This window comes from Thalia democratica, chromosome 2 (genome assembly GCF_965202585.1).
Source record: "Thalia democratica chromosome 2, ktThaDemo2.hap1.1, whole genome shotgun sequence".
NCBI classification, from domain to species: domain Eukaryota; kingdom Metazoa; phylum Chordata; class Thaliacea; order Salpida; family Salpidae; genus Thalia; species Thalia democratica.
The window spans coordinates 40,759,474-40,775,965 of record NC_139166.1 but is presented as its reverse complement, the minus strand read 5'-3'; the positions used below and the strand labels follow the sequence as shown (position 1 = coordinate 40,775,965).

Below are 16,492 nucleotides of genomic sequence, written 5' to 3'. Positions count from 1 at the left end.
ATATTATTTTTATAATAAATAAGTAGACATTAGCTATTATTTGGTGTGAAAAAATAAAATTTTCTCAAATATGTTGGGCAATCATTTCACGTAGGTACTCACTTTTGCTTGAATTCTAAATACATACCTTATCGATGTCCCTGCTGTAGTAGAAATATATATATTTTTATAATGCAATTAGTAAGTTGATGTTTTGTAAATTATATCAAATTTTAAAATATGAAAGTAAGTTTTCTCAAAGTAATTAGTTTAAGTAACAATGCTATAAAAGTACATACTATTCTTAAATAAAGTATCAAAATAAAGTATTAAATTAAGTATAACAATTAGAGAGTTAGTTGATACTTATACTTTCTTTTTAGATACAGATACTAAAACAAAAAGTCTTGTGGGTAAATTAGAAAACAAAACAAATGAAAAAGCATCTTCGAATATTTCATCAAGTTTCCAAAACGTTTGTTTTTATTATTACTGTACTTCTGAAAGTCAAGTTGTATGTATCTATTACATGTGTTATTGTTTTAGAAATCTAATAGGTAATGCTACATCGTGAATAAATGGTAAATAAATGTTATACGTTTAGAATGTTGTATTCATATTTAACAGTGTTGTATTACTATTAAACACATTTGGATTTAATAATGTTATACATAATTATTTAAGCTTTTTGTGTTTTCCTATTATCTTTATTAAAGTATGATAGACTTGAAAAACTATTTTTTTTTATAATTAAAAACAAAATTTTTTGAGGAATTTAACTTTTAATTTAAAAGTTACGTTTTTTAATAAACTAAGGGTTAGTGTAGTAACTAAATAAATATTTTAAATGTTTGTTGGGTTGAAAAATCATTAGCTGGTTGACCATTGATAGTTTATCCAGGCAGTAGTAGTTTTTTTTTTTGTTGAATTATAAAATGATTTGTTATTAAATAGTTTGAAATCAAAACAGTTTATGTAGATTACATTAAATAATTACTTCCTAACATTTAAAGTATAATATACTACTATTTATAAAATTATAAGTTTATAAAACAGGCAATCAAAGGTTTGCCAAAAAACATGGAATTTTGAAAAAACCTATAATTTGAGAAACTTTGAAAAAATCTCGAAAAACCAGGAATTTTGAACAAAAATTACAAAAAAGTCATTTACATATATTTATTGTATCATTTAGAATTTTTATTACTATAAAACTCATTTGAAATAGTATGATAGTATATTTTCAATATGTTTTTACTTTTCAATACAGCTTTTGACCTTAAAGTTAATTTTATACCAAAAAAAAACTATTACTTTCAAAAACATGGAAGAAATTCAGAAAAGCTGGAAAAAAATTTCAAAAACTTTTGGCAACCCTGAATAATTTAAACATATATAATATAATTTGTTTTTGTGGTAAAAATATCAACGGAGTTCAAATATGTACTGTAAACACCAGTCTTTTAAATTTAAACAACTTTTTTATATGACAGTTTAGTATTTTGTAACAATATTATAATAGGCTAAGTATTCTGATGTTATGCCAAATTGCACGTGTATCAAATAATTAAATTATTTATAGGTGTCCTCTTCATTTAATATTTCAAGTGATACTGACGAAAAAAGTTCTGTTATTAAAGGTATCTTTATTTCTTTAGTTTGTCTACATATAATGATATTGAGTTATTTTTATTATGTTTTAAAGTTGTTCAGGAAAACTAGTTTATAATTTTACTAAAATGAAAGTACACTTAAATAAATAGAGGATCTAAAGTTATATTAACTATTGATTTAAATTTAATTATTTGTTTTCAACTTTTTGAATAGATTTATTAAATTTCTTGTTTCTGAATTAATCCAAAAATGTAATCTTCTTTGTTTTTTAATATTTACTGACATTAGATATATTTGTTTGGAATTTTATAAGTGTCAGTAGAATGATATATTTTTGGTTTACAGATCCTGAGTTATCAGAAACTAAAAGTCAAGCATTATATTGGAACATGACAGTTTTACCTATACTAGAAAAGATGGAAGACTTTACTAACGCAGGTTCAAATAATTTACCTTAATAAATAGTAGTTAATACTTTATTTATATAAAATACATTGGTATACTACTAAAAGCAATTTAAACTTGCCTAAAAAAATAAAATGAGATGATAATTGAAAGCATGCTTTATTAGTAAAATACAAATTAACAAGTATAATACAAAGTATTATAAACAATAGAAACTTTCGTTTTAGAGGGTATTGTTGTTTTATAGACTCTAAATTTGTTAAGATAAAGTTTTTTAATTTTAAAACTATTAACAAAACTTAAACTCACAGGCCTTATTGAATTTTAAATGAATTTGAATTTGTCTATTTATTTTTGTCCAAAGTTTATTATTTTACTTCCAAAATTTAAAACCTATAAAAATTATTAATTAAAAAATTAGACCAAAAACTTTAGTTCTCCTCTAGCTAAAAAACATAGGAGGAAATCAATTTTAAATATTTTAAAGCTATCAAAAAATTTAAGAAAAATCACTCAAATAGTTCAAATATACTCAGAATTTTCCAACGCAAAGATACATTAAACTTTTATGTTACATAATTAGTAACTTATAGTTACACTTCTAGCTTTCTTGCCAGAATTATTTATGTTTTTTTTCTAAACACTTTTTGTATTTGGAAAACTACCTTGACCTGAACTAAATTTAAAATTAACAATCATTAAGTTAAGTTTTTACTCTAAATTATTTTTTTGACAAAATTTTGTATTCTATTTTTAATCATGAAAAATTGTTTATAGGTAAATATATATATATATGATTAATAAAATATGTAATGATTAAAGCGTTTAGCTTTATGAAACATATGAACTAGTATTTTTAAAATCGTATTTTTCCAATAAATTATTTAAAAGCTCTTTAAGTGGCCTCTGTAGAAGGTGTTCAAGTTTGAACAATCACCTTATTATATATATATATATATATCGTTTAGTAATTAGGTATTACGTAATAATAACGTAGTTAGTTGATTTCAGTCAAAATTATTAACAGAGTTTTAAATAAGTTGTTTTCGGTAATGTTTGTAACTCATTCCTTTTGTTTAGAGATTCTGATTTTTTAACGTTTAAAATTTCGATTTTTTCCGCATTTCATAATTAACATCCATTTTTAAACTGTATTTGTTTTTTATTCTTCTTAATGTTTTCCAGTGAATTTTAAAATTAACTTAGTTATTTTTTAGTTTCCAAATATACTGTGATTAAGTTGACGCATTTCTATGTTTTTTATGTTTGAAGCTGTACTTGGTTTTGTGTAGCGATTCTTGAACGATATTCCAGTAGGGCCAACATAAAACTTGGTCGGGTTTTCAGTTATGGCAGTCGCTTTATAAATAACATTTTCCATTAGGCAACTTCCATTTACCGGGTATTCTTGTTTTTTGCAGTTACAAATTTGCCCCTCTGTTTTTGCGTGTCAAACATCTTTCGATTATGTGCCACAATAAGTGGTTTCATGTTTGGCATACAGGAATAGGAAACTTTTAGTGTCTCCCTGTTGAAAACATTTCAATATGGATGGTCTTCAGTAAAGTTTTTATCCACAATCTCTAGAAAGCTTTTCCCAACCCGCGTTACCACGCTTTTGCAGAATAAAGCATTAAAATATAAAATATTTATTCTCCTTTTTTTCTTGTTCTTACCCTTCTCATTTTTGTGGCTATAAGCTAACTCGTGATCGTACCCACTTGCACTTATATCTTCCTGGTATTGTGGGGTTATTTCCTTGAAAATGCTTTGACTGCCAGAAATCTTTTGGAGGCGGTTATTCACTGCGACCGGTATGTGTTTTAACACATGCTCTGGATGGTTTGACTGCTATTCACATAAACCGTATGCGCATTTGGTTTTCTATACGGCTTGTGGCTTTTATTTTGTGGATCTAAAGTTATATCTAAGAAGTCTGTTACATACAGATTAGTTACATCTAAGAAGTCTGTTACAAACAGAAACATACACATATATGTATATATATATATATATATATAAAGTTTATTTCAAGATGTAAAACTCAAAGGACTCGAGTTTCGTGCCTATGCACTCATCAGCTTCAAAACAAGTTTAAAATAAAGCACAAAACAAAACACACAAATGAAAGTTTTAAATTTAGCATAAATAGATTATGACGTAATTTTGAAACTATCAAAAATCATGCAAAACGGCTTGTGCAAAAATTAATTTACCAATCGACAATAAACTGGCAAAAATTCATAAAACTTCAGTTAGTAAATATATATTACGACAGATAATTGAAAGAGATAAAGATAAAATTAAGGTACAAATTGAAATTTAGATTATTTTAAGATGAAATTAAAACTTGTTAAACTTTAAAAGCGTTTTTTTATATGTCCACAAGACGATACAAACTCGCTTCTTTTATTTAGGCATCTCTTGTCTTTCAGTGCATATACAACGGCTGTTGCTTCTTTGAGACACAGCCTACATATTGGGCTATTGCCGTCAGCTATAGGCTGTGCTCTTTTTATAACTTCCCGGGATATTTCAAAGTCAATGCCGCTGCGCTTTAAGCCATAAACATACTTTGAAAGTTCAGTGTAATTTTCATATATGCTGCCTTTAAAAGATTTTTTATGGTTGGCATACCTGAATCTAAACTGAGTCGAGCACAAGCCGACATAGAACCTCGTCTCAACGCCAGAGTTAACTGTGGCCTTGTAAACGATGTTTTCTGAACGGCAATTGCCCCCTTTCAAATTATATTTACAACAACCAGCGCAGCCACATTGACTTCGAATTCCTGAGTTTTGATTTAAAATTTTTTGGTTGTGTGCCTTAATGATATTCTCTAAATTTGCCGTACACAAATAACTTATTCGCATATTGTGTTTGTTGAAAATTTTTGTTAGCGGATTTTGTTTATTGAAGTGTTTTTTGACTAGATTTATAAATTTTTTTCCAATATTAGTTTTTACCGAGTTGCTAAAAGGAGGGTTGTACCAGATTACATTTTTTTTCTTTTATGTTTTTGATTATTTTTTTGTTGTTGCTCAGGTTTTTCAAATTTAAGTTTATAAATTTAAAATTTTAAATCAAAACTCAGGAATTCGAAGTTTACAAAACCAAGTTTGCAAATGAAATTTATTAAAACTTATACAAAACCAAAAACTGTAAATGAAATCTATTAAAATTTATACAAAACCAAGTGTGTAAATGAAATCTATTAAAACTTATACAAAACCAAGCTTATCGATGGAATTATTAAGCTTATACAAAACCAAGTGTGTAAATTAAATTAAAAAGCTTTAGTAGTTTTCACCACTAACTTATTTAATCAAACTTATGAAAGCAAATACAATAATTCACACTCAATTTATTAATATACAATCTATTTAAGAAAAACAGAATTAAATTGCAAAAGTTCAACATATAGCATAAGGCGAAGCTGATAACACCAACTTCCCGCTAAAACAGTTCTAGAAGTAAACAATAGAAAATAACCCTAATTTGAGAAAATTCTCTAGTTCATTTTTATTTATAGCAAGAGGAGTTACATTTTCATCCCTTCTTAAACATTTTTAATATTTCAACTTGGGTTTTCTTTTAAAAACATTAGCTTAAAGGTTTTAAATGTTGTTAGTTGAAAAAAAACTTTCAAAATGGTTAAGGTAAAAATCCTTTATACAAGTAGGGTACTGACAACTTAGAAATATATAAGCATGCAACATTAAGTATAATGCGTTTCTAACTTTCTTTTTGCAAATTACATTTAATAATCAGAAATAACACTTTAAGGTATACTCAAAAAATCAGTTCAGATCATTAAACATCAACTTAATGTGCTAGAAGGTACTTGAATGTAATAGCGTTTATGAATTAATTCAAAATCATGGTTTGAAAAACTTAATAACTATTTTATAAGTCAAAATAAAACTTAAATGGTAAAGTGTACTTAGGTGTTATAAGATTTTACAGATCAGATTAATTCGACATTAATTTTACGAAACTTTAGTAATCCTTTTAAAAGTCAGAATCAAACTAAAAGTTTTTTAGTGTAGTAAAATACGCTTAAGAAATGTAAATTTACAAATTCCTGGTTACAAGTCATTAGCCGAAACTAATTGATGAGTCAACGTTTCATACCGTTCATGATGATAGTTCCTTACCCTTCCACTGGAGGCTCGGCTTCTCCTTCTTCGTTCCTCCTCCTCTTCCTCTTCGTCAGGAATAAATTCAGAACGATGAGGAAGACTCCAATCATCGTGATTGCCGTCCATAAAGTATTTGCGACGTGGAAGATGAGGTTTGCGTCTTGTACACGATACAGCTCCCCACTTTCGAGAGTAAAAATTTCCAATGTGGCGTCAGTAATCGCCCGTGGCTGTTTGCACTTTTCTACTCTGACCCTTGAGGTGATAAGTCTCCAGCCTTCGTCTCTACATGACAGAAAATGGTCCAACTCAATGCAACTTAAGTGTTCAAGTAGCGCATGAGAGACGGACCCGTCGTTTAAGTTAGCCAACACTGTAGTAAATGACGAGATCATGTTTGGAACTACAATAGTTTTTGTAGATAACCAGCTGTAATTCGCGATTAGTATGTTGCTTGTCTTCAATGTATTCTCATCAGAGGGTATCAACGTCCCTACCTCTGACTGGTGGGTTAGTTCAACTCTCATGCATTCTTCCGTTTGGACGTCAAGGAAAACTTCCGTTACTAACATGCATGAGGTACCCCCAAAGAATCCCTTTGTGCATTCCAAATAACAGTTTCAATCTAACCAGATAACACGATAAAATCAGTTAATTGTGTAGCAGCTCGCCTTACACAAACACAAACTAAATAAACAAAAATGTTACAAAGAATGTTTTCGAAATGTCCCAATGCTATTTTAAATTATAAAATTTTTAGCACAATTTTGAAGCCACAAACTGTCAAATAGTAAGCTTTTTTTTTTAGTTTTAGCTGTCAGGAAGTATTTAGCTTCTTTAGCATTAACAAAAGCGGCATAATAAGCAGTAAAAAAAAAACAAAGCAGGTTTTAATTTGTATTGCGCGAAAGGCAATCTTTAAACTTTGTTGTTTAAGCATTTAAAAGCGTGTAATATAAAATTGACAATTTTTAAGCATAAGATAAATAAGAAACTAAATGTTATATAGGAAACTTCTAGATTTGTATTCAAAATATCATATCAGTACTTATTAATAAGCTAAAATAGTTAAGCAAAATGTTTATAAAAAACTAATTTCAAATGGTTGTAACATCATAAAGTATTAGTTTGAACACACAATTCATTTAAGAATATGTAGATGTTTAAACATTAAGTTGTAATCAACAGTAATATTAAAGAACGCAAGCAGCTTCTAAGTTCTAAGAATTCTCAGAGCTTTTTTGAGACTCCGTAGATCTGTTCTTAAATTTATTTGAGAGCAGTGAAACGCCGTTAGTCGGAATAAAGTTTTGACACGAAAACATCTGTGGTATATATATATATATATATAATAAGGTCAATATTCAAACTTGAACACCTTCTACTGAGCCCACTTGAAGGGCTTTTAAATAATTTATTGAAATGACGATTTCAAAAATACTGAATAATATGTTTCATAAAGACAAAAAAGTTGTCTTTAATCTTCAGCCAGTTCAAATTTAAAATAAAAAGCACTTTGGTAAACAAAGATGCAAAAGTTTACAAAAAACAAAAACAATATGACGTAAGAATTGAACATTGTACATTACAAATATTCAGTACAAAAAATCGATCTACCATCTAACTAATCAAACAACTAAAATGAACGAAAACAACAGTTAATTGACTATAAAATACTTCAAAATTTGTTGTATTTAAAGAGGAGCTTTTTCATATGTCGACAAGATGATATGAATTCACTCCTCTTATTTTAACAACCTTCCTTTTTTAATGCATACATAACGGCTGTTGATTCTTTTAAGCACTTCCTACAAAAGGGTTGTTACCATCTGCTATTGGCTGTGCTCTTTTTATCACCTCCCAAGTTCATTTAAAATCAATGTTTTTGCGCTTAAGGCCGCAAACATACTTCGAAAGCTCAGTTTCATTTTTTTATACACCACCTTTAAAGGATTTTTTATGGTTAGCATACCGAAATCTGAATTGAGTGGAGCATAAGCCGATGTAGAACTTCTTTTCAAGGTCAGAGTTAACTGTTGCCTTGTAAATGATGTTCTTTGACCGGCAATTGCCCCCCTTCAAATTATATTTACAGCCACCAGCGCAATTACACTGATTTTTGATTAAATTACTTTTGTTTAAAATCCTTTGATTATGTGACTTAATTAATCTCTCCAAATTCGCCATACATGAATAACTGATTTGCATATTATGTTTGTTAAATATATTTGATAATGGGTTATTTTTATGATTTTTTACTAGATTTATAAATTCTCTGCCGATGTTTGTTTTAACTGAAGTACAGAATGTAGGATTATACCAAATTATATTTCGCTTTCTTTTACTTTTATTGGTCGTTTTGTTTTTTTGCTCCGTTGTTTCGAAATTAAGTTTATCATTGTAACCGCAATTATTTTAAACAAAAGTAATTTAATCAAAAATCAGTGTAATTGCGCTGGTGGCTGTAAATATAATTTGAAGGGGGGCAATTGCCGGTCAAAGAACATCATTTACAAGGCAACAGTTAACTCTGACCTTGAAAAGAAGTTCTACATCGGCTTATGCTCCACTCAATTCAGATTTCGGTATGCTAACCATAAAAAATCCTTTAAAGGTGGTGTATACAAAAATGAAACTGAGCTTTTGAAGTATGTTTGCGGCCTTAAGCGCAAAAACATTGATTTTAAATGAACTTGGGAGGTGATAAAAAGAGCACAGCCAATAGCAGATGGTAACAACCCTTTTGTAGGATGTGCTTAAAAGAATCAACAGCCGTTATGTATGCGTTAAAAAAGGAAGGTTGTTAAAGTAAGAGGAGTGAATTCATATCATCTTGTCGACATATGAAAAAGCTCCTCTTTAAATACAACAAATTTTGAAGTATTTTATAGTCAATTAGCTGTTGTTTTCGTTCATTTTAGTTGTTTGATTAGTTAGATGGTAGATCAATTTTTGTACTGAATATTTGTAATGTACAATGTTCAGTTCTTACGTCATATTGTTTTTATTTTTTTGTAAACTTTTGCATCTTTGTTTGCCAAAGTGCTTTTTATTTTAAATTTGAACTGACTGAAGATTAAAGACAATCTTTTTTGTTATTATGAAACATATGTTCCAGTATTTTTAAAATCGTACATTTCAATAATTTACATATATATATATACATTTAAAACAGTTATTGCATTCTTTTTAAAACTTCGTTAATCTTTACAGATTCCGTAAGCTGTTCATGTTCTATTTTAGCGAAACGCCATTTAGTCGAATGAGTTATTGGCGCATGAAATAAGTTTATTTTAAAATCTTAATATTAAATAAGGGTATACTAACAATTCCCACCCTTCAATTCCATCCCAAATAAATTACAACCTGAACAATTCTCACCCAAATCAAGTCCTACCCGGTCAATTTCCACCTGATCAATTTCCACCCAAGTTGTTCGTCACTTTTGCAATGATTTTTTTTTGCCTGGCGTCATTATTGGACGGGTATATATTGGCATGAAGCGTTTCTTTTGGACAAGTATCCACCATGACGTTACTTTGAAACAAGTCGTCACTTTTGCACAGATGACATTTTTGCATAGTTTAAAACTCTATTATTATAAAACACTATTTTAATATATTAAACTCAGTTGAATAAAATTTCATAAACCTTAAAAAAATCCAATAAATCTAAAACTATAGAAAATAATTTCTATTATAAAAAAATTTAATTCATTTACTATAAATTATATTAAAATCAAAACAAACTTAACTTAAAACTAAGCATAATTGTTTTTAATTATAAATAAAAATAAAGTATTAAAATTTATTTTAAAGTAAAATATTTGAAAAAACTAATAAAATCATAAAGTCTTTGCTTGTTTATTAAATTTTAATAGAAACTAATTTAAAGATAAATTTGACTTGGTTTAAAATCGAAAAAACTAAATAAAATACATTGACACATACATAGAAAAGTTATAATTATATCAGACTTTTTTTGAAAAATATGTTGCTTTAACTAGACTATAATTAACTATAATATTAAGCGTATACTTAGCGTATAATTAAGTGTGTATATTCCGAACTGGTAGTATAAAAACAATGAATATCAAAGTAAAAATAAAAAAGTTAGTTTATAAAAAATTAAGTTAAATAACTTCAAAAAGAAATCAGCCGTGCAAAAGTGACGACTGGAGCAAGATATGAAATTTGTAAAATAATTATTAGCATACAAACAGAACGCTTTGTGTAAAATACAGTCTTAAAAAAGTGATAATTCGTGTAAAAATAACCCGTATGCAAAAATGACTCTCCGTGCAAAAGTGGTGCTGTGTAAAAGTGAGGTGCAAAATTGATTGGGTGGGAACTGATCTGGTGGGAATTGATCGAGTGGGAACTGATCGGGTGGGAGTTGTGCGCGGGTTGGAACTGAGCGGTTCCCTCAAATAACAAGCCATTGTAAGTCGACTTATTTATTTACATTGTAAGTTTTAAGTTTTTAAATAAAATAGTTATATTTGATAAGTTAACAAGTTTTTGATAATTTAATCTTTTCAAGAGGTCTACAATCGTCATAAGTGAACATATAACTTTTAGCTTAGGTATATTTAAAAGTTGTATTATTGTATAACGGAAACCTTAATACTTGGTATAACTCTCTGTAGCTTTAGCAGAAATTTTATTGTAATTTTTAACATTTTATTCCTTCTTTACTTTAAAAACAATTTTTTATACTGAGATTTTAAAAGATATGTATTAAAACTTTAAACCTTTAAAAATATAATTTAATACAAAACTAAAACTATAAAAGAAGTAGTTTTTAGAATATTATTGTCTATTTGCAACATTGTACACAGAACCAAATAGTTTGTGTGAAACATGTCGCCAATTGCAAGTAGCTTTAAATGAAGTTAATCTGAAACAGCTTATGAATCGGAGGAGGACATCTCTTTTATCAGCGTTGTTCAGGCTTTTAAATGTTCAACAAAATGAGTTAAATTTAACCTGTGCCGACATTATTTTTAAGGTGAATCGCATTATATTCTTATATATTTATATAAAAGTATAAGAAACATGAAAACAAATCATTTTTATCATTTAAAATGTAATTGAAAACAATTAGTATGTACCCTAAAACGTATTTATAACCAAAACATAATTTTTCTTGAATTCAGGTATTTTAGTTGTTTTTATAAATTTAATTTTATTTATATCTACTAATTCTTAATAAAGCTTAGGTAGAGTTTTAGTTTTATTTAATTAATCATGATTATTAAATTCGTGTCTCTTTAGAAATATGGATTACTTAAAGCCTAATTCAAAAGTTAAATAAACAAAATATGAAAAATAAAAAAGACTATGAGTAATATGTTACATGATTTGCTATTGAGATTGATTTGTATGTATAAAAGCAGTACTACACAATTAAAAAAAATCTCTGATGTAATATAGATTGTGTTGATTAGTTTGTAGATAGTGTTGATTTTAAGCAAAACATTTTTTAAAATGTTTTAATGTTAGTAGGTTTATACAGAGTTTTATCCGCTAAAATCACTGCTCTTGTAGACTCAAAATCCACCGTGATTTATTGAGACGACCCCTAAATTTCCTGATTTTAACTGTGCTGTTAAAATATTATATACAGTAAATCTTTAATTTTTGTCTCTGTAAAAAACCAATCTTTGCATAATAGTAGTTGAATATTAATCTTTAAATATTGATGACTTATAATGTATTGTTTAAACTAGGGGTGGGCAACGAAAATAATTGACGATTCAATTTATTAGTTACTAAGGTTCTCAAGTAAAATAAATAATTTAAAATGCGTAAAGTTGTTTTCATTGAGAGGGTGAGAAAAAAGTTTTAATTTTAGTCTACATGCCGCTACTACAAAGTAAAGTTCATGGGAAAAAGTATCTTTCCCAAGCAGTTTGGTACTCAGCTCGTTCATATGTCCAAATAAGTCATCCATGAATGCAAAATCTTAAAACCATTCCGTATGTTCGAAAAGAAAATTGTTTTGCTTACTTTTTATCTTTAAAAACTGTCGTATTTGAGATTTTAATTCTCAAACGCAGTCCAAAACTTTACCTAAACTCAACCAGCGTAAATCTGTATGATATGGAATATCATTGTGGTCAGAGTCGGAATTTTCGAAAAGCGTTTTAAATTGCCTGTGATTAAGCCCTTTTGCTCTGATGAAGTTAACTATCTTTACAACTGGATTTACTACATGTTGCATATTAAGAACTTTTCTACATAACAACTTCTGGTGTATTATGCAGTGTAAAAACCAGTAATGTATATAATGCAGTGTTCCTTTTCGCAACCAACCTCTTCAACCTTGTCACTCTGCAACAAGTCTTTTTAGCAAACCAACATTTTTTTCCTGTTAATGCTGGACAGCCATCAGTAGTAACACTTACCATATTCTCCCATGATAAGTTCATTTTACAAATTGCATTATCAACATCTTTCCCAGTAGTTGTGCCTTTCATTGGTCCATTGACAGCAATTCTTCTGTGTTTTCAAAATTGTCTGAAATAGGTCTCACAAAGACAAGCAGCTGTGCAGTGTCGTACTCTCATCTAATGCCTATGAAACAGGCCGAAATGAAGGTACACACATTTTAAATTGTAAATTCAGATCTTTACCAATAGCTTCAATGCGGCGAGCAACAGTTCGTCTTGACAAACTTACTCTATCAAACTTCTTTCTGAATTGGGCACATACTTGATCAGCCACATCAAGCATACAATTTTAAAAAAACTAACCATCAATAAATGGTTTACAATGTTTAGCAATGTTTTATGAAACCATAAAAACTGGCGTGAAAGGAAGTTTCCTCAGCTGGTTTACTTAAAAATAACATTCTGCTGTCTGGCTTATTTTATGTCAAGCTCTATTGCTTTAGCTTATAATACAAAATAGGTTTTGTACAAATTTTGTAATATTTACATAGGCTGGTCGGATTTCATATAAATTTTGAAAATGCTTAGCGGGCCGGATCATCCACTCGCGGGCCGGATCAATTTTGTCCGCGGGCCGGATTCCATTTAAATATAAAAAAGGTTTGGGGGCCGGTCATTTTCACTCCACGGGCCAGATCCGGCCCGCGGGCCGTACGTTGCCTACCCCTAGTTTAAACTATTTGACCATATATGTAAAACGTCTATTTTATAATTAAATAAAAAGATTGATAAATTGATATTGTCTCGATAAGAGTACCCGACGTGTTGTCTAATGTAACCAATCTATGTAATAAGGGTAATTAAATGGGGATAGATATTTTTAGATAAGATAAATACATCTAAGATACTTAAAAGTCAACAAAAGTTTATTTACAAATATAAAATAGTCACACGACACACTAACTAAAACTACAGTTGAACACAAGTAACAAGAAGTATCTTAAACTAAAGAAAACGGACTATTTCACACTTAAACATTTTATAATACAACATTTCGAGCTTTACCAAACACCAATGATACTGCTACTGCCGAAACTGCTACTGCAAGTAAATGCAAGTAAAATTTCGTTTTATAAGCACTGAAACAAATGTAACTCCTAACAATAAAAAATGTTTGTTTTTTCAATACTGGAAGCACAACACGAAATCTGCGTAAAACAGTTTACAACATCCACATTAAAATAAAAAATGAGATGTTAATATCATTACATTATTTCTTTTTTAATTTTAAATTTAGTATTTAAAGCTTGGTTTTAAATAATTTATATCCTTAAAATCCTACTTAACTTTAAACTTTTTTTAAGTGTTAAAAGCGCGGGTGAAAAAAAAGTAAGAAAAAGAAACTGAATAACTTATTATCTCAAAAATTACATAATTTACAAAAACTAAGATAAAACACAACATAAGGACAAAGTAACAATGATAGTCATTTAGTTGTCTTCTAGTTTGTTGTCCTCAGGCTTTTTGTCCTCAGGCTTGTTGTTCTCGGGCTTTTTGTCCTCAGGCTTGTTGTCCTCGGGCTTGTTGTCCTCGGGCTTGTTGTCCTCAGGTTGTTATCCTCGGGCTTCTTCTTCTCTGGTGGTTAATAGAGACTTATGAAACATCAATTGGATCATTGACAACGTCTTGTTCTTTTAGGAAACTTTTTGACTTTCTGTGTTCTAGCTGGTTTGTTGAATCAGCAAAACACCACATCGATTGGCTTTGGAAATAATGACAGCAGGAATTTTTGATTGTGACGTCATAGAATAAACACAAAATATTCATTTTTTGTTTTGTCTTTTTGTCGTACTTATAAACAAAAAAAAACTTTTAAAGTTTTATGCAGTAGCAAGGTGTTAGGTGTGATTAAAAGCTGTGGTTATCAAACGACAATTTGCTTCAAACAACGTTAAAAAAGATACAAACGCAACAATTTATATAACAAACGACGACTGCTAAATTTAAAGGAAGTTTATTTTTGATTTCTTTCAAAGGGAAAATTTTAACACAATTTTATACTTGAACTTGAAACGAGTAATAAAATGTGGCAAACGACTGCCTTTTTACGACTAAGAAAGATGAAAACTCAATCAAACATATTTTTAAACTTCAGAAACATTCTGATTTAAAACAAATACAATCTATACTTTAGTACAATCAATCAGCAGATCAAAACAATAAAGTAGTAGTAGTAAACAAATATGAAAATTTGTTTTATCATCTCAAACTCAGACATTATCAAGAATAACTATTCTGTTGTCGTAATTCTAAATTTAAATGCGGTTCTTATTTTACGTTTCTATGCTTAGAAAAATATTATAATTGTGCTCTCTTGGCAACTTATAAAATGCAATTTTGCACTAAAGTACTGCGTCCCCTGACGACTTATGTAAATTGCAACATCTTCAAAAGAACATTGTACGCATGAGTAAAAAGACTGTGCTTTTTATAATCAAAATAATGCGCCCCCATGCGACTTATGTTAGTTGCAACATATATTATGCACTTAACTAAAAAGACTAAGCTTTTTAGGATCGAAATACTGCGCCCCCATGCGACTTATGTTAGTGCAACTTATATTGTGCTCTTAGCTAAAAAGATTAAGCTTTTTAGGATCGAAATACTGCGCCCCCATGCGACTTATGTTAGTTGCAAAATATATTGTGCACTTAGAAGAAGAAATATTATGCTCGTTAGCAAATGAAATGTGCACCTAAGCACTAAAAAAAAAATAAGTAAAAATGACCGCAAAAATCATATAGTATTTATAGCAAAACATCCTTGACATCAAACTTCTCTTTTAATAAAACTCAATAAACCACTACTACACACTTGTATTATAATTGTAAACTTTCTGTTTCAAAGTACAAAGTTTTTCACACAATTTTTCTTACTATTATCATAGTGAAAAGACGCAAAGTTTAGTTTTATCGCAAACTTAACTGTCAAAATTTTAAACTCGTTAAAAAGTTGGTTAGTATTAAACTAAAGTTTTTTTTTTCGCTGCGTTTTTTAATTGATAAGGCACTTGATTCCTTATAGAAGATTCCTAAAATTCAGGCCACACATGGTCTCTAATGTCTCGATAAGAGTACCCGACGTGGTGTCTAATGTAACCAATCTATGTAATAAGGGTAATTAAATGGGAATAGATATTTTTAGATAAGATAAATACATCTAAGATACTTAAAAGTCAACAAAAGTTTATTTACAAATATAAAATAGTCACACGACACACTAACTAAAACTACAGTTGAACACAAGTAACAAGAAGTATCTTAAACTAAAGAAAACGGACTATTTCACACTTAAACATTTTATAATACAACATTTCGAGCTTTACCAAACACCAATGATACTGCTACTGCCGAAACTGCTACTGCAAGTAAATGCAAGTAAAATTTCGTTTTATAAGCACTGAAACAAATGTAACTCCTAACAATAAAAAATGTTTGTTTTTTCAATACTGGAAGCACGTCACGAAATCTGCGTAAAACAGTTTACAACATCCGCATTAAAATAAAAAAATGAGATGTTAATATCATTACAATATCATTTTTATTTACTGAAGGTGTTGTTATTATTTTGCTATGTTGTAACAATTTAGTTTTTGTTGTTTCATTTTTGGGGTAGTATTTTTAACTACCAATTTATTTTTGATAGATTAGAAACAGTGCTGTAAATATATGTTCGAAGTGTGAATATATTAGAATTTAGTTAAGTTTGATTTTTTTAGAAATTAAAAAAAATAAAACGACTAAATAAAGGGTTCCTACTTTCCTATAATTCCCTATAAATTTGCAATGTTCTAAAAATTCCCTATAAAAAATTAAAAAAAATATGTAAAAATCCCTAGAAATTCGTATAAATTACGTTATTTTGCTTAGTGATTGAAATTAGAAAGCCAAAACAGCGA

At 28.7% G+C, this 16,492-nt stretch overlaps 1 protein-coding gene across 1 annotated transcript in view; it reads left to right on the top strand.

The window, feature by feature from the left end:
* LOC145829302 (armadillo repeat-containing protein 2-like) overlaps positions 1–16,492 on the top strand; it is a 51,178-nt gene that overhangs the window by 9,001 nt on the left and 25,685 nt on the right. The window contains exons 4-7 of the mRNA XM_082937065.1: positions 363–454; positions 1,562–1,619; positions 1,939–2,031; positions 10,981–11,150. Of these exons, the coding sequence (XP_082793191.1) occupies positions 363–454; positions 1,562–1,619; positions 1,939–2,031; positions 10,981–11,150 (413 nt within the window). The remainder of the gene's footprint in view (positions 1–362; positions 455–1,561; positions 1,620–1,938; positions 2,032–10,980; positions 11,151–16,492) is intronic.